The following is a 22600-nucleotide window of genomic DNA, read 5'->3' on the forward strand; positions in this document are numbered from 1 at the left end:
CCTTTCAGCTTGTAGGCAAGGGCATTTAGACCATTCTAATAGTCAATTTACAGAAGAATTACATTGCCTGTTTACTGGAGGGGTCAAAAAATGTGCCCCTGTTCATCAGGGACACAAATCACAGGGCCCATGAGCTAATGAAGACAGTATTTATGAGTCCCTGCATTTGCTGGATGATACCAAGTTCAAGGTGCCCCTGGTCGTGGCTGCTGAGGTCTCTGGCTCACAGTTTTGGGTGTGCCTGTGCTCATGGACTATGTAATAGGTAGATATATTTAATATGAATAGGGTTCAATTCTAAAAGTCTTAAGAATGAGAATAAAAACTATCATGCTAGATTGTGACAGTACTAAATTTTATCTGAAGGTTTCAGAGATCTCTCTATAATAAGGCAGATCCCTGCTAACCTCTGCTGCCACCTGGCTTATAGATGTGTATAACATACCATGATTACCATCTCAAAGTATGCCAAGTAGATCCCAATCATTTCTGGGAGGAGTCTCACTTCCCTTGTCTTGAGCCTGTGTTGAGAATCTCCCAGTGTACCATTTTAAAACACTTTGACGAAGTTTTGATAAGATAGTTACATAAGACCAAGTAGAACCCATCAATATGTTTTTGAAATAGATACATCTTGAACCATGAGTCCTCCATTTTTTTTTTTTTTTTACAGACTACTAAAGCCCCAGGAAGTCACAGAGTCTCATAGTGAGTATCCAGCAGGTCCCTTTCAGCTCCTGGAGTGGGGATTCATTAGGACTCAGCATCACATCTGCCTCTGGAGGGACCACTGATTCCCTCTTGTGGTGTCCATCTGCCACTGGGTCTGTTCTTCCATTCTCTCCACTGTGGTTTTCTTCTTTGTGCTCTTATTATCTTTGGCAAAGCTTCCAGAAGTCTTTATGCACTTCACTAATTAATCACTAATCTGGAACACATATGTGCCTGCAATTTTGTACACTAACATCCTATATACCATTACTTTTGGTTGATAATGTATGCAAAGCTGGCATAATGTAGACATATGAAAGGTTGTGTATATTCATTTATCTCATGGACTCTGAGGCCAGTCTGGGTTCAAATTCTGCCACTGCCACTTATTTATTAGCCATGTGAGTGTGGGCAACTGACTGAATTCTATTGCCTCAATTTCCTCACCTATAAAATGGAGAAAATAGTAGCCAGCTCTTTTCAGAGAAATAAGCAAGTTCTTCTAAGCGTTCAGAAGAGGCTCTGGCACAAAGTAAGCATTAAGTAAAGTTTGTTATTATGAAATATTAACTTCCCCCCAATCCTTTACTGCTCTCCTACTCACCACTTTTCCTCCCTGCCCCACTGTGCAGTCTATTTCTGCCTCCTCTGTACCACCTCCAGAGGTGCCTTCTGCCACCTCAACTTTGCTTCCTTGTTGGTTGTTTCCATAACATTTGTTTCAAGGCGGGCTGTGTACCTGCTGGACTGAGGCCTCCTGGGGATCCACAATAATCCCAGGACTTCCTTGGATCCTAGAGCAACATTTCACTGCTTCTTCCACTAAAAGCGATTGCCCTTGCCTATTGTGGAGAGGGAGAAGGAGACTTTAACTTTGTGTGTCCTGGGCAGAAAATGGAACCAACAGAAGGAGTCAAGCCCAACCAAGGATGAGGCCCAACCAACCTTTCCTTATCTAAGTCTCTATGACTTTTCTCTTAAGTACAGCTTTTGAACTGAGGGATTTGTTAAATCTATACAAATAAGAAATTGCAGCTGTGATATTTTTAAGCACAGCCCATGGCTGCATAATGGAACATGCAGAGCAGACTACTTTTAATCTAGTCATTTTGGTAAAATAACTGAATTGGAATGATCTGATTGATCAGAAATTTATTTTGATGATGTCTCCCCCAAAAGATGATTAAATGGCCACAAAAACTTATTCTAATTAAATATGTATATTATCTTATCAGTTATCTATTGTCAAAATAGTTCAATATAACATCTCAGTGGCACCCAGTAATAGTATGTGTTTCTCACTAGTTTGGAATGGTGACCTTGGTTGGGCCTTCTCATGTGTCTGGGCTCAGTTGCTCTTGATTGACCTAAGATGGCTTTCATGGAGATGACTGAGGTGACTCAGTTCTATTCAACACTTTTGTTTTCCTTGTTGGGAGATAAGTGGTCTAGCCCAGGCATGTCCTTCTCAAGGAAATGACAGAGAATAAGACCAAGCAAGCCTGGTGGCGAATGGGCCTTTCAAGCCCCCACATGCATCATGCTGGCCAACATCTGTTGGCATTAAGCATGTCACAGGGGCCAGCCCAGAGCCAGAGAGGGCAGTCACTACAGAGTTATGTGGCTATGGGCATGCATATGAGGAGCGGTGAATAATTGGGCTCATTAATAAAACAAATCCACTACAATTATTTAGGTTGGCCTCAGTGCTTTTTACTCCATCGAGATATGTTCCAACTTTTATCCTGGTTGCATTAGAACTCCTAGAGGAAAAATCTAGAGGGCAAGAATTGTTTATCTGGCTAAACTAAACCATTATATGTTTGCTGTTGGGGCCATGTACACACGTATTGCTAATGATGACAGCTATGCTTTGAATTAATCCAGTAGAGCCTGAATCTGGGGTGGGGATGGGAGTGGGGAGGGATATGGAGAAAAGCATGAAGTCTTATAACTCTTCTTTATAAGTATATTTTTTTCTTTTTAGAAGTAATTGGTTCCATTAGGTAAAGAAGCTAGTATCCCAATTAAAATGATTTAGCTTCGTAGAAGATAGCGCCATCAGGATAATGAAGTGAATGACCAAAGAATTTTGTGTTTCTCTTGTAAAGAAAACAAAATAAAGCAAAAACAGTGATTATTCTCTAAGTGCTCTTCCACAGCATCATAGATATGCCTCTGCTCTCCCCATCTGCCCCACCCCCAGCCCAAACAATGAACAATGCCATCATTACCAGTGGACTGTGTACATTGATGGCACCTTAGCTTATTAAAGTGGCTTTCTGTGGATTACTGCACTGACTGATTACCTTAATTGACCTTCAGCCTGGTTAAAATTTGCCTGAATTAATGAGGCTCAATTTTTCTCAAGCCCCCTAGGCTGGATGGTTCCTGGACCAGACACTTTGTTGCTTTGATTTTTCATTTTTAATAACAGTTACACCCTAAAGCTTAAGGAAATATGGTAAAAATATGTCACTGATCATGAAGAGCCCTCAAGCAGCCACATGCATGGGAATATTTAAAGTTTCAAAGTTTTGAGCCCATTTAAAATTACCCTGTACCCCAAATTTGACCTTGGTTTGTATGGCCTACAAAATTCTAGTGAAGAAGTTAATACTGTTAACAAGCTTTTTATAAATATCTGTCTAAATGACAAGACAGATGTCAAGCAGTGAAATATTTGTTAAATGTCATCAGCCCAGCCTAGACACTTGGATGTTAACTTTTATTTCTAAAAGTCAGGATGGCAGTGGATTGCTCAAACATGCACAAACAATTCTTCCTAAAGACTAGAATGCAAAAAGATGTAAATTGTGGGGAAATTTCAGCAAAGAAAGCTTTCACACTACAGGAAAAATAGGATTGATTAGTATTAGCTACCTGTGCTGAGGAAGATTATGAAATAGTATTTGAGCTCAGCATAAAAGAATGCTGTGATTGATTAGTCACGTCTGGTATAGGCATAGAAAGGAAATGTAGCATAGTTTCCATTCCTGTCCTAGTTCATAGTTTCTGATCTTGTTCCTTGTAAATAACCCTGCACCTTTAATTATTTCCTTTAAGTGTTTCTATTTTTTACACCTTCTGCTCATGTTTGAGTAATTGCATTATTATTTTACCAGATCTTTGCTTTATTGGCCATATTTTTGTTTTTGAGTCAGCCTCTGAATTCCTTTCCTGTGTTTGGGGAACTCCTCATTATATGAATTTTTGAATAAGAAGCCAATGGCCAGTATCCTTCTTGCACAAACACTTTTCCCCAACACCTTCTTTCTTTACCATTGCAACTAGGTAAGGGTGTTGGCACATGACCCAGGATTCAAGTCTGTATTTCACCCAGATAAAAATCAGGCGCATCTGCCTAAGACTTTGAATCAAAAGCTAATGACACAAAGTCACAAGGTATACTAACATTTCTGAGTTCTGTCCCTTCTTTGAACTAGTGGAATGGGCTTTCCACTTGAATCTGCCATAATTAGTTTCTAATGTTTGCAACTAAGAGCTTGACTGATACAATAGGTCTTCCAAGGCAGTGCTCCTCAAACTTTATTGTACTTAGGAATCACGTAGGCATCTTATTAAAATGAAGATTCTGATTGAAATGCAGGTATGGGATGGGGCCTAAGGTTTGCATTTCTCCCATGAATTGGCAGTTATGCTGGCCTGTGGTCTACCCTTTAAGTAGGAGGGGACTGAGAAAGGAATGGAAGCCTTAAACATGGCAGAGTTAGCAGGAAAAAAGAAAAGAAAGAAAAAAAAAAGGAAATCTCTTTCAATGTGTTCTAGTTAAGATAGGGCAGACCAACTAATAAACCTCAAAATGAGGGGAGGAGTCAACATGGCTGAGAAGTAGGGGGACCTGAAGTTTCCTTATCTCTCAAACACAGCAGTATTTAGGCTAGAAGCCTTGGAATTCCAGGAATCTGAGCTACAGAGTGACAGAAACATTTCCAAGGGCCCATGGAGACAGCTTGGCAGGATAGAGGTGCATGCTTGCAAATTGGGAGAAATAAAATAGGCAGCATAGGCACAGACCCGGGGGGGGGGGGAATCCCCTTCCACAGAGAGACAAAAGGAAGAGAAAGAGAGGCTGTGAAAATGTGGGATTGTGTTTGGACAAGAGAAAACCTCTCTGGACCACAGACCCGGAATGGAAAAAAATGGAGAGAGTCAGTCTCTAACTTACAGACAGCCTTAGGAGTGACAATCCAGGGTGGTGTGGCTTTGTCTGGACTACAGTGCGCTGCCCTGTGTGCATGCATTGAGGGGAGAAGGGAGCTAGCTCTGGGAAAGCTCAGAGGCACACTGGGAGAAAGCATTCCCCTTCCTTGAGTGCTGTGGTAAGAAAGTATACTGCCTCTCCAAGGATAAAAGATCCTGTAGGTGCCAGTCAGAGGCCCTTTGTTGGCTGGGCAGAGATGGCACTACCCCAGAACTGGTGTGGGGTGGAGTGGGATCCTTTAAGACATCAGGGTTTGAATCTCAGCTGAGCACCTGGGAAGCACAGGAGACTGTGGAGCAAGACAAAGCAGCCCAATCATGCCCGCACAGCACTATGAGGATAGCCTGAACAGTGTGGTTTGGGGCACCTCGTCCAGGGAGGAGAGACTGAGGTGTCACCATTTTTCTCCCCATCACCAACATGGTGGAGCTTCACGGAACAGGATAGTGGGCCCTCAGCGGAGGCGCGACCTGCCTGCACCAAACTGTGCCCCTCCATGCCTGGTAACTGTGTGTCTACTAGAGCAAGATTGACACTGACCAACCAGACAGCCCCTCCTCCAGACCAGCAAGGCACCATCAGATATCGGTGCAGTGTTTTTGCATTTTCTGATTTGATTCTTGGTCAATTCTTGTTTCTTATACCATCAATAAAAATAAACTCAAAATGGATGAAAGACCTAAATGTGAGACAGGAGACCATCGAAACCCTATAGGAGAAAACAGGAAACAACCTCTTTGACCTCAGCCACAGCAACTTCTTACTTAACACATCTCTGAAGTCAAGAGACATAAAAGCAGAAATGACCTATTGGGACCTCATACAGGAGACCATCGAAACCCTATAGGAGAAAACAGGAAACAACCTCTTTGACCTCAGCCACAGCAACTTCTTACTTAACACATCTCTGAAGTCAAGAGACATAAAAGCAGAAATGACCTATTGGGACCATCATTTTTTCCTTTCCCTATTCTGGTTGTTGGTTTGTTTAAGCAGACATTTTTAATCTATTCTTTGTACACCTCTTCTATATCTCCTCTTTCTTTATTTTCCTCTCTCTCTCTCTTTCTCTCTGGATTAAGCTGTATAGGTTCTCCAAAACTCTGCCTGGTCATTTTCTCTTTGTTTTCCCCCACTTCTGTCATTTCTCTCTTTGTATGGGATAAGGCTTCTTCCACCCACCCACCCCTTTTTAAATTTTTTCCAGGGTTACTTCAATGAACACATCAAAGCACACCTGGTGGAAGGTCCAAATCACTACTACAAGTAGGGAAATAAAGCAGCCAGAGTCACAACAACAGAGAGCATGAAACACACTCCAAAAACACTTCCTGAAAGGCCAGGCCCTGGACAGTGTATGACTTTTTTATATATATAGTACTACTCACAGGTGCAGGACACATAACAAGCTCTTAATACATGTAAAAGACAGAAGACTAGCCAAAGTGATGAAATGGAAGAATTCTTCTCAAAAGAAATTCCAGGAATAAATGACATCCAGAGAATTGCTCAAAACAGATATAAACAGTATATCTGAATAATAATTTAGAGTAATAGTCATAAGACTGACTAATAGCTGGGCTTGAGAAAAGCATAGAAGACAGCAGGGACTCTGAGTAAATTAAGCTATAAATGAGATGCAAAATAAACTAGATGCAGTGACAGGAAGGATGGAGGAAGTAGAGGGGAGAATAGGTGAAATAGAAGATAAAATTATGGAAAATGATGAAGCCAAGAAAAATAGAGATAAGAAAACATTGGACCATGAGGGGAGATTTAGAGACCTAAGTGATTTGATGAAACACAGTAATATCTGTATCATAAGAGTTCCAGAAGAAGAAGGGAGAAAGAAAAGGGCAGAATGTTGGTTTGAACAAATTATAGCTGAGAACTTTCCTAATCTGGGGAAGGAAGCAGACATCCAGGTCCAGGAGGTGCAGAGAACTCCCTTCAGATTCAACAAGCAAAGGCCATCACCATGGCATATCATAGTGAAACTTGGCAAAATACAAAGATAAAGAGAGAATTCTGAAAGCAGCTAGGGACAAATGGGCCTTAACCTACAAGTCTAGACACATAAGGGTAGCAGCAGACCTCTCCACTAAAACTTGGGAGGCCAGAAGGGAGTGGCAGGAAATATTCAATGTGCTGAATAGGAAAAATATGCAGCCAAGAATCCTTTATCCAGCAAGGCTGCCATTAAGAATAAAAGGAGAAATAAACGCTTTCCCAGACAAACAAAAACTGAAGGACTTCATGACCACTAAACCACCCTACAGGAGATCCCAAGGGGGACTCTCTGAGTAGAATGTTGCAAAGACTACAAAGGACCAGAGACATAACCACAAGCATGAAACCTACAGATTACACAATGACACTAAATCCATATCTTTCAATAATTGCTCTGAATGTAAATGGACTAAATGCCCCAATCAAAAGACACATTGAAAGTGAGGGGATGGAGAACCTTCTATCATGCTACTGGAAGTGAAAAGAAAGCTGCGGTAGCCATACTTATATCAGAAAAAGTAGATTTTAAACTAAAGACTGTAACAAGAGATGAAGAAGGGCATTTTATCATAATTAAGGGGGCTGTCCATCAAGAAGAGCTAACAATTGTGAATGTTTATGCTCCCAAATTGATAACACCCAAATATATAAATCAATTAATCACAAATATAATCAATCATATTGATAATAATAATGGTAACTGTAGGTGACTTTAATACTACACTTACAATAATGGACAGATCATATAGGCAGAAAATCAGTAAAGAAACAATGGCCTTGAATGATACATTGGACCAGATGAACTTGATAGATATATCCAGAACTTTTCATCCCAAAGTAGCAGAATACACATTCTTCTCAAGTGCATATGGAACATTCTCCTAACTAGATCACATAGTAGGTCACAAAACAGCCCTCAATAAATTATATAAAAGGAATGAGATCATACCATGCCTATTTTCAGATCACAACACTATGAAACTTGAAATCAACCTCAAGAAAAAATTTGGAAAGCCTCCAAATGCATGGAGGTTAAAGAATATTCTACTAAAGAATGAATGGGTCAACCAGGCAATTAAAGAAGAAATTTAAAATTATATGGAAGCAGGGGCACCTGGGTGGCTCGGTCGGTTAAGCGTCCGACTTCAGCTCAGGTCATGATCTCACTGTCCATGAGTTTGAGCCCCGCGTCGGGCTCTGTGCTGACAGCTCAGAGCCTGGAGCCTGTTTCAGATTCTGTGTCTCCCTCTCTCTCTGCCCCTCCCCTGTTCATGCTCTGTCTCTCTCTGTCTCAAAAATAAATAAACGTTAAAAAAAATTAAAAAAAATATATGGAAGAAAATGAAAATGAAAACGTGATAGCCCAAACCTTTTGGGATGCAGCAAAGGCTGTCCTAAGAAGAAAATACATTGCAATCCAGGCCTATCTCAAGAAACAAAAAAAATCCCCAATACAGAACCTAACCTCACACCTTAAGGTACCAGAAGCAGAACATCAAAGAAAGCCCAAAGCCAGAAGAAGAGAAATAATAAAGACTAGAACATAAATAAACAATATAGGATCCAAAAAACCAAACCAAACAATAGAACAGATCAATAAGTCTAAGAGCTGTGTTTTTGAAAGAATAAACAAAATTGATGAACCAGACTAGCCAGACTTCTCAAAAAGAAAAGAGAGAGAATCCTAATAGATAAAATCATGAATGAAAGAGGAGAGACCACAACCAACACTACAGAAATACAGTTATTAGAGAATACTATGAAAAATTACCTGCCAAGAAACAGGACAATCTGGAAGAAATGGATAAATTCCTAGACACCCACAAACTACCAAAACTCAAATGGGAAGAAATAGAAAATTTGAACAGACCCATAGCCAGTGAAGAAATTTCATCAGTTATCAAAAATCTCCCAACAAATAAGAGTTCTGGGCCAGATGGCTTCCTAGAGGAATTCTGCTAGACATTTAAAGCAGAGTTAATATCTATTCTTCTCAAGCTCTTCCAAAAAAATAGAAATGGCAGGAAAGTTTCCACACTCATTCTGTGAAGCCAGCATTACCTTGATTCCCAAACCAAAGACCCCACTAAAAAGGAGAATTGCAGGCCAGTATCCCAGATGAATATGGAGCAAAAATTGTCAACAAGATACTAGCAAATCAAATTCAACTGTATACTAAAAGAATTATTCACCATGAGCCATTGGGATTCATTCCTGGAATGCAGGGCTAGTTCAATATTTGCAAATCAAACACTGTGATGCATCACATTAATAGAAGAAAAGATAAGAACTATATGATCCTGTCAATAGATAGAGAAAAAGCATTTGAAAAAATACAGCATTGTTTCTTAATAAAAACCCTCATGAAAGTTGGGATAGAAGTAACATACTTTAACATCATAAAAGCCATATATGAAAGGCCCACCGCTAATATCACCCTCAATGGGGAAAAACTGAGAGTTTTCCCTCTGAGATCAGGAACACAACAGGGATGTCCACTTTCACCACTGTTTTTTAAACTAGTGTTGGAAGCCCTAGCCTCAGCAATCAGACAACAAAATTAAAAGTCATCCAAGTTGGCAAAGAAGAAGTCCAACTTTCACTCTTTGCAGATGACATAATACTCTACATGGAAAACCCAAAAGACTCCACCATGTGAGACCTAAATGTGAGACAGGAAACCATCAAAAGTGTATGCACACTGTATGTACTCCTCCTAGAGGAGAAAACAGGCAACAACCTGTTTGATCTCAGCCACAGCAACTTCTTACTCAACATGTCTCTGAAGGCAAGGGAAATAAAAGCAAGGATGAACTATAGGAAACTCATCAAGATAAAAAGCTCTGCACAGCAGAAGAAACAATCAACAAAACTAAAAGGCAACCAGCAGAATGGGAGAAGATATTTGCTAATGACATATCAGATAAAGGGTTAGTATCCAAAATCTATAAAAAATTACCAAACTCATCACCCAAAAACAAATAATCCAGTGAAGAAATGGACAGAAGACATGAATAGACACTTTTCCAAAGAAAACATCCAGATGGCCAACAAACACTCATCACGCTCAACCAGATGCTCAATACCACTCACCATCAGGGAAATACAAATCAAAACCACATTGAGATACTATCTCACACCAGTCAGAGTGACTAAAATTAACAACTCAGGAAACAACAGATGCTGATGAAGATATGGAGAAAGAGGAGCCCTCTTGCACTGTTGGTGGGAATGCAAACAAATGCAGTCACTCTGGAAAACAGTGTGGGGAGCTTCCCCAAAAAATTAAAAATAGAACAACCCTACAACCCAGCAATAGCACTGTTAGGAATTTATCCAAGGATACAGGGGTGCTGATTCATAGAGGCACATGCACCCCGATGTTTATAGCTCACTATCAACAATAGCCAAATTATGGAAAGAGTCCAAATGTCCATCAAGTGATAAAAGGATAAAGAACGTGATGTATGTATGTGTATGTATGTATGTATGTGTATATATATGTGTGTGTGTGTATATATATATATGTATGTGTATATATATATATATACGTATATATATGTAGTATATATATCATTCTATCATTCATATATATATAGTAGTATTCTATCATTCATATATATATATGAAAGAGGAGAGAAAGAATGAAAAAGAATGAGAAAGAGAAAGAATGAGAAAGAATGAAATCTTGCCATTTGCAACAACATGGATGGAACTGGGGGGTATTATGCTAAGTGAAATAAGTCAGAAAAGACAGATATTGTATATTGTCACTCATATGTGGAATTTGAGAAACTTAACAGAAGACTATGGGGGAAGGGAAGGGGAAAAAATAGTTACAAACACAGAGGGAGGGAGGCAATCATAAGAGACTCTTAAATACAGGGAACAAACTGAAGATTGATGGGTGTGAGCAGAAGGGGAAAATAGGTGTTGGGCATTGAGGAGGGCACTTGTTGGGATGAGCACTGGGTGTCGCATGTAAGTGATGAATCATGGGAATCTACTCCCAAAGCCAAGAGCACACTGTATGTACTGTATGTTAGTTAACCTGACAATAAATTATATTAAAAAAAAAGAACAGTGCATAACACATAGCAAGCATGAAACAAGTGTAAGCCATTGTTGCTAATGGCTCTTGCTGCCAAAATATAATTTTAGTTGTGAAAAAAATAAATAAAAAATAAACTTCAAACTATGCAAAGGCTCCAACACAATAGAATTGCATTGTTAATCATGTAACAATACTGGGCCAGTGGCAGGACACTGGGAAGTTCTCCTCCATGGATTCAGGAGGTCAAATTGATTGTTGAGTGGGGGAGGGAGTGTCCATCATCTTAATTATGGCTTCCCAGATCACCCTGGGTGTCACATCTGGATTCCACCCAGATAGAAATGGAGAATAATATGATGGAGTATACACGAGAAATATGTTTCTTTTCTTTTTAAGTTTTTATTATAAAATAAAACACAAATATATAAATCCACACACTATGAATATATAGTTCATTAAATTACTATTATGTAACCCCCCTTATAACCACTACGCAGGTCAAAAAGTAGAATTTTGCCAGTCTCCTTAAAACTCCTTTCTATGCTTCCTTTCTCCCTCCAAAAGTAAGCATTATCTCGACTTTTAAAGTATTCACTTCCTTATGTGTCTTTGTGGTTTAATCACCCTAATGTGCATCATCAAATGATATAGTTTAGTTTTGCCCACATTTTAGGATATGTCTATTTAGTCTCTTAATCTATAGCATCCCCTTTCATCCCTTTCTTTCGGTTATAAGCCATCTGTTGAAGAACCCGGATGGCTTGCACTGTAAGTTGTCCACAATTTGCATTTTGCTGGTTAGATGTATGTGGTATTGGATACCTGGGTGGCTCAGTCAGTTAAGCAACTGACTTTGGCTCAGGTCATGATCTCACGGTTCGTGGGTTCGAGCCCCGCGTCAGGCTCTGTGCTGACAGCTCAGAGCCTGGAGCCAGCTTCAGATTCTGTGTCTCCCTCTCTCTCTGTTCCTCCCCTGCTCGTTCTCTGTCTTGCTCTGTCTCTCAAAAATAAATAAACATTCAAAAAAAATTTTTAGATGCACGTGGTGCAGTTCCATATGTCATTCTGTATTTTCTGCAAATCACTGGGGGATCCAGAGCCTCCACCCACTTCAGGTTTGATCCCTTTGGCAACACTGTAGCTGGGAATGTGCCATTTTACCAGAAGGTACATAGTGTCTGGTTGTCTTGTGTGTGTGTGTGTGTGTGTGTGTGTGTGTGTGTGTAATGTTTTCCACCACTGATGTTCATTGCCTAGATTTTTTAATTCATTAAAGGTTGCAGAATGTTGGTATCCTATCATTTTGTTTTCATTTAAGTTGAGTAAGTTTATAAAGTTTCTTCATAAGGAATTTCAGTTCATACAGGAAAGGCAAGATGTAGTCTTGATTCTCTCAAGAGAAATGAGTTGGTTCCTTGACAGCCTCTAAAGGTAACCAGCTAATTGTTTTGTTTTGTTGTCATTATAAACTCATGCATTTAAATATATTTGATCAGTTTCAATCCACTGGAATTTTAATCTTTTGTGAAGTTCAAAATGTGTAATCTTTGGCCAAGTGAGGGGCTCCTGAGTTATTTTAACATGACCCTAGTAGTCTTTGATAACTCTTTGCATAATAAGATATTTCAGGACTTTTAGTATATTTCAGCTTCAAAGTTCTAGCCATTTCTGCAAGAAGCCCTGATTTGTTTTAGTGGAAAATTGTATTTCACAGTGTTCATTGCCATTGGACTGCCATTGTTTTTAGGCCTTTTCATTGGACAGAACTGGGAAATTGTGTGTGTGTGTGCGTGTGTGTTTTAAAATCTTGTGTTCATATTGACATTTCTTCTTCAGATCTAGGAATATAGGGTTTTTCCCAAACTTCTTCTATATGTCACCTTCTCTCTTCCACACCATTACTCCTCATTAACAAGAGCATAGGAGATAAGAGATAACTTCTCATGACTAATCGTTTGCTTTCTTCTGCCTTTAAACACAATAGTATTAGAACACTAATAGTAATACTACCACCATAATTAAAATGACATAAAACAGATAAAATATTTTTGTACATCTTATACCCTTTTTCTTCTCGTTTATAGTGTTGTACTGTATCTTCATTGCCAGAGCCATGTAGCTGCTTCATATGACAATCTCCCTCACTTAAACATCATATAGTCTTAGTTCTACAAACAAGTATATATCTAATGCTCACTGTCAGTTTCATGCTGATGTTTTCTGAGTTATTTTGGTTGTTAAAGATCTTTCTTTAACAGATTCTCTGACAGAGTCTCATGAGAACAATATTTTCTGTGTTCTTGCACATTGATCAAATTTTGTCTGTGCCTTCTATTCTTCAAAGTCAGTTTTGCTGGCTGTAAAATTCTTCACTCACATTTTCTTTCCTTGAGTATCTTAAATTACAGTACTTAATTTTCTTCAGGCATAAACCTTTGCTATTGAAAAGTCTGATGATCATTTGATTTTCCTTCCTGTATGAACCATTCGTTCTATTTGTCTAAATACACAAGGATTTCTTCCCCTGTTTTTATTTAGAATCCAGTTTTTTTGCCTGACAATTTGCATTAGTCTTCCTAGGTACATGATATATCCTTTCAGAATGTAATTTACATGTATATGAAACTGTTCATAAATTATGATTTTTAGCATTTGTTTTCTGTTTTGCTTTTCTTCTTCAGGGACATCTGGTAGCCAAATACTGATTTTTTTTTTTTGTCTATCTTCAGTATTTGTCACTTTTCCTTAAATCTTTTAAAATATTTTTCTAAGAATTTCTTTTGGATTTTAATTTTTTCCTTCTTTCCTCTTTCCATTTCTCTTAAGGCATTCGCTATTGTATTTATTCATTCTTGTTTAGTCTTCTTTTTTTAAAAAAAAGATTTTTCTTTAATTTATAATTCTTAGGTTTCATGACCTCATTGTATATATTTTTTTCTTTTTGTAATTTATGTCTTATTTAATATCTTATATAATTTTTTAGTGTATTTGAATTTTTTTGAGATAGTTTACAGTTTTAATCTGTGTTACAAGTATATGTTTCTGGCATGGTTTCACTGTGTATAAGGAATATTACATTCCTTATTCTTATTTTTCTTATAATAACTTTATATGAGTTTTGACCTTGATAATTTTAAGTTGTTCATTTTTATGTGAACTCACTTTCCTTGAAGGTTTAGAAAGAGGCCTGATGGACTTAGCTATTCTAGCTTTACAGAGCTCTCACTTCTGTTATTTTTGTCTGATTTAAAAAATATGGTTGCTTGGCTGGTGACATAACCTGGCTCTCTGCTTACTTCCCCACTTCCTCTGGGCCTTTTTCTTTTACCTCTGTTGTCCCTGTCAAGTTCAATTTGATTATACTTCCAATAGTTTCTCCTTCATGTGGGACTCTGTCCTGGAAGAGAGGCTTGGCAGATCAATTTTAAGTTCTCACTGCACTCTTTCCTTCAGACCTTCTGGCCATGGGCTCTTCCACTTGCTACCTTATAATTATAGGCATATTATTTCATATTTCTCAGTCCCATTTTCTTCATTTGAAAAAAAACTTATATAAGAAACATCCCTATCTCATGGTGTTGTTTGGGGGATTAAATGATGTAATATCTTGGGGTGCCTGGGTGGCTCAGTTGGTTAAGCATCCAACTTCAGCTTGGGTCATGATCTTGCATTTGGTGAGTTCGAGCCCCACGTCAGTCTTGGAGCTGTCAGCATAGCAGCCTGGAGCCTGCTTCAGATTTTGTGACTCCCTTCCTCTCTGCCCTTCCACCGCTCATGCTCTGTCTATCTCTCTCTTTCCCTCAAAAAAATGCATAAACATTAAAAAAATTTTAAATGATGTAGTATGTAAAGATCTTACTTGAGTATCTGCCACATTGTATGTATCCAGAATATATGAGCTCACCCATAACCAACATTATTCCTGAGCTGTAGTTTAACACATGCTGCCAAATAAGTAACTAATTAATATTAACTTTGCATAGACTTTATGTATTTTATATGGTGAAATATCAAGCCCAATTCAGAGGTAAACCAAACTAAGTTAGATTGCACACATACATACCTTACAGTAGTTCGTGCAAAAAGGAATGGAAATTTGTAATTTGTTCAAAGTTCTCCTTCTTCTGACCAATAATAGATATGCATGTGTCACCCTACTAAAAGATTTGCCTGAATACTCCTCAATAGGTACATTTGTTTGGAAAACATACACATTGTTTACCATCTTCACTTGCATTTATTTGGGTGTTTTCTCTCTGTACACATCCTGAAAATCATGAACAAAGCAGCACTGAGGTAATTATTCAGGTACAGTTTCTCTTTCTTTCTTTCTTTTTTTTTTTTCATGCAGCTGCCCTGCTTCCCATTTTAACAATGTGGAAATGATATGTAATTATGCATTGTTACATATTCGGATATGTTTATTTTTACTTACCTTAAAGAATAATTCTAAGTACTTCTTTCTGGAGCACAGCAACTATCTCATCATAGTACTTGGGCAGAAACATTTTTGAGATTATGAGAGGTTTCATGTTTCCACTCTATCAAAGTCAAATAATGTATGTAGAAAGGACAGGTTACTGCAAAACGGTAAGATTTTAAGGGTAGCTTCAAGGCCCAACCCTTATCTAAAGCTGTCCCCATTTGCTGGTTGATGCCTACATTTCTCCATTTTTAATGAGCCTTGAACTAAGTTCTGAGTCCTTGAGCTATATCATGATTCAAAACTTCCTGAAGGGAGACATTTGGGCCAATGAAGGAGGAAAAAAGACTTTCTTTAGGAGAGGGCCTATAATATATTAAGCTAAAGGCCACATATGTAACTTTCAAATTAACATTTAATATAGTTAATTCAGAACAGTGTATCAATCATCTCTGTTTTCTTTTGATACGATAAGCACTGGGAAAATTAAAAACAGTTGAAACATTATTTCCATGGATAATGAGAACTGGGCAGAGTTTAGAAAAATTTTTTATTCTCAGGGAGTAATTTAATCCATATTCCTAAGTGAGTAATAGACTCATAAATACCATTCTTCTATTCCTTAATTGTGTGTGTTTTGTTTTTGTTTTTACTGCAGCTTCGGAAAGCAGTGATGGATCACATATCTGATTCTTTCTTGGAAACCAACGTCCCTTTGCTAGTTCTCATTGAGGCTGCGAAGAGTGGGAACGAAAAGGAAGTGAAGGAATATGCCCAAGTTTTCCGTGAGCATGCCAACAAGCTGGTGGAGGTAAGTCAGGAGAGGCCTGAAGAATAGAACTTATTGATGGGTTTAGTCTCTACACACGCCCTTTTGAATTTCAGTAGACAGCCCTTCTATGGTTTTCTGGTTTTCCTGGAGAAATAAAGTCCTGGATGCTGCCTTTTTTTTTTTTTTTTAACCTTCTCGTGATTCCATCTGCTAACCAGAAGCAGGTTATCAGTATTCTTTCCTTTCTCTATATCACAATTCTAAACATGTTCTGGAACACATCTGCTAATTTTCCTGAACAATAGGTAGAAGCTGAGGCAGGAGAGGTAGAAGGGATGCTCCAAAGTGCCGAATGCTAGCTTTGATTTGAGAGAATAGAATTAAAATTGCTGAATGGAGGTTTAAATGCTTCCCTTTTTTTCCTCCTTATCCCTCTCTCCACTCCATGCCCCTCAGCCTAGATTAGCTGGCCACATTATATGCTAGTGAAAAAAGCATCTCACTTTCCCCAAAGAGATATTGGGATTCCTGATGAAAGATCTTGGGACGGTTGGAGGAGTGTAATTTCAGAGCTGTAAGTATATTCTATGTGTTAGAGAAATCTGTGGAGGTTGTTTTATAAATGCAGAATTGTGCTATGTAATATTGGAAAAATATTATTCAAGGCCAACAAAATGAAAGTAAACTGATAACCAGGCTGCTTGTATCTAGGAGCTGAAAACCAACAGCTTGGCAAAGGTTGGATTTAGTGATGTGGACTGACTAGAAACTTAGAGATGTTAAATAGAAAGTGTGTGTGCTTGAAGAAAAGAGTCTAGGAGGGGTGAAGATCCTGGCAAAGTTAGGGAATAGTTATCAGGGCCGGGCTGTAAGCACTTGAAAACAATAACAACAAAACTCTGGTATATCCCCACTTTAATTCACCATGACAACAGTCATCAAGTTGAGTGTGCAAAACCCTGGGCCAGAGTATTGGAACACTTGAACCCTTGAACTTCCCTCCATAATCCCAGTGTCTTGAGGCAACACCAGCCTGGAACTAAAATTAGACCTACTTATGACATCAAGGCAGTCTCTCTAGCTCTGTCTCCACCTGCAAGTCAAGAACTCCATCACCCCTCACATTCCACCTACATGTTGCAGGAGTTCACTTAGCCATTGAGGAAGCCAGAGTCTTCTCAAGGTTGACCTTCCTTGTTTTGAGAAAGAGAAGGTAAAAAAAGAGCAGGGGTAGAGTGGGAAGGGGAGGAGGAAGAAGAAAAGAAATAATGCCGAATGAATGCTACAAAAGTTTTAAATATTCATATGTAATAAAATAGTAGTATTAACATAGAGATAGACCATCACATTAATGTAACTTCATTGTTTACAAGATAATTGCAAAACTTATAGAAAGCATTAATTAATGATGTGTTGTAGACATTGTGGACAGAAAGAAGAGACATGAGTTCAAAGTTGTGTGATAAACATATCCTATTTCCATTCTTGTCTGTGTCATTCCGTAATCCTGTATGTAGCCTCATTTGAGATAACACTTGAGCTTCAAACTTGATGCCCTGTGTAAATGTGAGCCCAAGTAGCCCTCGTGTCTACTCATTCTCCCTTCTCCTATGATAGACCCTGGACCCAGTCACCATTTCCCCTCATCCCATCTGTAGGATTCACTGTAGAGGTGACCAGCCACTGTGAGTGATCCCTGACCCTCAACTTGTGGCAGAAGCAAAAGGTCAGTCAGAACTCCATGGTTCAGAAAATCATTGTTTTGCTTCCCTCAGTTATTCCCTTTATTGCCCCTGAGTGGTCACTGCAGGCAGCAGCACTGTGGAATGTCTCCATGCCCAAATAATATAGGAACTAGGGTGGGACTGGCCTGATTGGAGGAACTAGAATAAAAAAACATTTCTGTAGGTTATGTCCTGCAAACAAGTGCTATATTGCTGATGTATACATGTAAAAAAAAAAAAAATAAGCTGGATCACTGGGCTGAAAGTCACTAGTTTTCTAATTTTGAAAGTACTTATTGTGCATCTGGGTTGCTTAGTCAGTTAAATGTCTGACTTCAGCTCAGGTCATGATCTCATCATGGTTTATGGTTTTGAGCCCTGCATCGGGCTCTGCACCGACAACCCAGAGCCTGCTTCATATTCTCTGTCTCCTCTCTCTGCCCCTTACCTGATCATGTTTTGTTTTGTTGTTTTTTTTTTTTTCCTCTCTGTCTCTCTAAAATAAATAAATAAATACACATGAAAAGAAAAGAAAAAAAAGTACTTGAATAGAAATGGGCATCTTTTTAGACCTTAGTTTTTGTGTCTGTAATATGAGAAATTTGGTTAATATGTTGATTTTATACCCATTAACTTTGATAGTCCACCTACTAATTCCAGAAGTTTGTTTCCTTTTGGATTTTCTTTATATCAGTCATGATGTCTGTAAATTATGACAGTTATATTTCTTCTTTTCCAATCCTTATACCTTGTTTTTTTCCTCTCATTGTTGTACTAGTGGGGACCTTCAATATGATATCTTGGTGATAGACTTTTTTTGTTTCTTCTAGATCTCCATGAGAAAATTTTAATGTGTTATTACCAATTGTATTGTTTCTTCTAGACTTCTTGTAGATAATGTTATCAGATTAATTTAGTTCCCTTTTATTGCTCATTCACTAAGAATATAGAATTGTATCAAGCAAGTTTTCTGCACATTTTGAGGCAATTAAATGTCTGTTTGTTTTTTTTTTTTTGTCTCCGTTAATATCCTTCAGAAGTGTTGGTATCTAAATTATGCTTTTCCTCAAAAAAAAAGAGTAAAAAAAAAAAAAGAGCAGAAAACCTGCCATTACTTAGGTTTTTAAATGTTTGGAGGAATTCACCGATACAGCAACCTGAGCCTGGGTATTTATTTGAGGAAAGGTTTACACATTGCAGATTCAATTATTTTTAATAAACGTAAGACCATTAAAATTTTCTATTTCTTTTTGTGTCAGCTTTCATAAATTGTATTCTAGGAATTTGTTATTTTTATTTAATTTTCAAGTTATTTGGCATAAAATTATATATAATATTCTCCTTTTAAAACTAATCTGTGTCAGGATGCCTGGGTGGCTCAGTGGGTTAAGCATCCAATTTCACCTCAGGTCATGATCTCATCATTTATGAGTTAAAGCCCTGTGTCAGGCTCTGTGCTGACAGCTCAGAGCTTGGAGCCTGCTTTGGATTCTGTGTCTCCATCTCTCTCTGACCCTCCCCTGCTCATGCTCTGTCTGTCTGTCTCTCTCTCTCTCAAAAATATATATAAACATTAAAAGTAAAAATGAATCTGTATCTGCATTATTATTTAAGTTCTTTTACTCTTTATAGTGGTAATTGGTGCCTTCTCTCTTTTTTTCTCAGTTCTGCAAGAGGTTTATAAATTTAATATTATTTTTATAACATAGCTTTAAGGTTTGTAGATTTTCTTTGTTTTCTATTTTATTTATGCTGTTATTTTTATAGTTTTTATGCTTTCTTCTGGTATGACTTACTGTTTTTCTAACTTTCTAAAATCAACAATCACATTATTGATTTTTAGCCTTTTTTATTTTAGTAATATATGCATTTAAGGCTTAATTTTTCCCTAAGCTATGCTTCTATCTAATTATTTTCTACTGACCTAATTTTTAGCTCACTCATGCTGCTTCCATTTGTGTCCATTATTCTTGAAACTGATTTATTAAGTTCAATTGTTTTAAAATTTATAGCCAATTCTTGTTTTGTTTAATTGATTCTGGTTTTCTAGTAAAATTCATTACTAGATCTCTTTTAAAAAAATATGTTAATCATAGTTATTTTTAAAGTCCAAATCAAAGAACTCCAACATTTAGGTCAACTTCTTTTGTGTTTTATAGTTGCCCCACAGCGGGCAGCTCTTCCCCACCCACACAGAAAAAGTGGCTTGCATTTAGAGACTGATGATGCAGCATACCAACAGAGGGGGTGAGCGGGTTCATTAGACATAAAAAAGGACTTTTGAGGAAGAACAGAGCAGGCACACAAGCTAGTCCTGAGTAGCTTCAGCAAAAACAAGAAAAAGTGGTTTTGGGTTTTATTTTGTTAGAGGGGTGGACTGGGGTCGAGACCTCCATGTGTGACCTGGGCTTTGAATGGTTCAAACTTCCCTGTTGGCATCGAAAAAAAGGTGGGCTTTCATACGAGGTTGCCCAGTTGTGGGGCAAGATGGAAAGGGGGAAGAGTGGAGCTTAAGAGCTGTCAGCAGTCAAACATTCAAAATGGAGTAAGATCCTGAATTATGATTCACCCCTAATGTTTGATGACTGGAATGTGCAATGTTTCATTTAATTGAATTTGAATTTGTTTAAGCTGTTATGGAGCTCTATGAGGCTTCCAAAATGGAGGCAGACTTTTTTTATAGCATCTGTTTTTATTATTTGATTTTTATCTTGATTATGGCCTTTTAAAAAACATGTTAGGTAATTTTTTACTGAATGGCAAACATTTTTATGAAAAAATATAAAGGATCTGTGTTTTAGTGTTTTGGGCTGCTAGAAGAAAATACCTTGGACTGGGTGGTTTATATACAACAGAAATTTATTTCTCACAGTTCTGGAGGCTGAAAGGTCCCAAGGGCAAGGCAGGAGAATGGATGCATTCTGGTGAAGGCCCTCTTCCTGGGTCATAGCAGGTGCCTTCTCGCTGTGTCCTTACATAGTGGAAGATGTAAGGGATCTCTCAGGAGTCTTTTGTAAGAACATTAATCCCATTCATGAGGGCACCATCCTCCTGACCTTAGAGCCTCTCAGGCCTCCACTTGCAATATGATCATATTGGGCATTAGGATTTCAACACATGAATTTTGGCAGACAGATAACCAACATTCCGACTCTGTAGTTAGGCTACTGCTTTCTCTTTCCAGAAAGTATTCACTGTACCCTAAAGGGCAGCAGATGTTGTGATGAGCACCGGGCATTGTATGGAAGTGTTGAGTAACTAAATTTTACACCTGAAACTAATATTACACTGTATGTTAACTGGAATTAAATAAAAGCTAAAAACTAAAAAAAAAAAAAAAAAAAGAGCAGCAGAGAGACCATTTCAATCCAAAAACTGACATGATCTGAGCCTAGTTTAACCTTTTCTAGGTTTAAGCTACCTTTCTTTTGCCCCAGTACTATGGAATGGGGCTGCCAGCCGAGGACCAGATGTGTTACTAAGTATCTCAACTTATTTCTGAAGCAATTTCTCCAGTTTTTGTTTTCCTGTCATGATAGGGCTGAAAACATGGTTCTGCTTTTTGAATGCTTTTAATGTGTAATGTAACAGAGAAAGATCTTAACAGGATAAAAACAAACAGACAAACAAACAAAAAACCTGTGACCAGGTGCCAGTCTTTGAACCTCCCTTCTCTCTGAGACCTTTGCTTTCTTGGATGTCCTGAATTCCAGTGTTCGCTTCTCCAGATCTATGAGATTGTTGGAAACTCTAAATAATTATCTTCTTCTCAGCAACAACCGTTTATGTGGTGTCTCGGTTTCTTTTTCAACACAGAATTAGCAAATGTTTGGGAAGAAAAGTGAAATGCACAAAGTTAGGGACCCTCAATGAACATGTCTTCTTGAGCAAGTGTGGTTTGTGACTCCCTTGGCAGTTGTCTCATGCTTTCAAGGAAATTATTTTTATGCTGTATTTCTAGTTGTTCTCAGCAGGAGGGTGAGTCTCTCTTTTTTTTAATGTTTCTTTATTTTTGAGCGCGCGCGCTTGCGCGCGAGAGAGCACAAATGTGCTTGCAGGGGAGGGACAAAGGGGCAGAGAATCCAAAGCTGGCTCTGTGCTGATAGCAGTGATCCTGATGTGGGGCTCAAAGCCAGGAATTGTGAGATCACGACTTGAGCCAAAGTCAGAAGCTTAACTGACTGAGCATCGCAGGAACCCCAGAGAGTGGGTCTCTTATTGGTTACTCCTTTATGGCTGGAGTTAGAAATCCCCGAGAGAGCTGGTTTAGGTAAGTTTGCAGGGGCTTTTCTTTGTTTCATTAATATTTTTAGTCAGATATCTCTTTTTTCAGTGGAAATATTGAGCTTCCATACCTGAAAGAAATACATTAATTGATAACAACAGTTCTGATTGGATTGAAATAACCATCCCAGTGCTTCGTCCATTTCCTGTAGTTCCTTCGCTTAGTGCGCCCTTCTGCCAAACACCACCTCACAATCCTTCCAGGGCACATTTGATCCCTATTTAAGAACTTCTGATGGAGCTCTGAGTTGCCATTAATATAAATTACGTAAGCATTATATTTCAGATAATTTTGAATGAAGAATGATTACATAAAATAATCATTGAATCAATGGTAATAATTTTAGCTCTTCAACATTTTTTTTTAGTTATTGAATTTCATTATAGTATATTCACT

The 22600-nt window shown here is 38.2% G+C and overlaps 1 protein-coding gene across 7 annotated transcripts in view; it reads left to right on the top strand.

Moving 5' to 3' along the window:
• CTNNA2 (catenin alpha 2) overlaps positions 1-22600 on the top strand; it is a 966176-nt gene that overhangs the window by 713014 nt on the left and 230562 nt on the right. For all 7 annotated transcript variants that reach the window (XM_047068620.1, XM_047068618.1, XM_047068619.1 and 4 more), the window contains one exon: positions 16082-16234. In XM_047068620.1, coding sequence (XP_046924576.1) covers positions 16082-16234 — 153 coding nt within the window. The remainder of the gene's footprint in view (positions 1-16081; positions 16235-22600) is intronic.

The sequence above is a fragment of the Lynx rufus genome, unplaced genomic scaffold (assembly GCF_022079265.1).
Source record: "Lynx rufus isolate CCGP_SWC_20201006 ecotype Redwood Valley unplaced genomic scaffold, mLynRuf1.p SCAF_8, whole genome shotgun sequence".
In the NCBI taxonomy this organism is placed as follows: domain Eukaryota; kingdom Metazoa; phylum Chordata; class Mammalia; order Carnivora; family Felidae; genus Lynx; species Lynx rufus.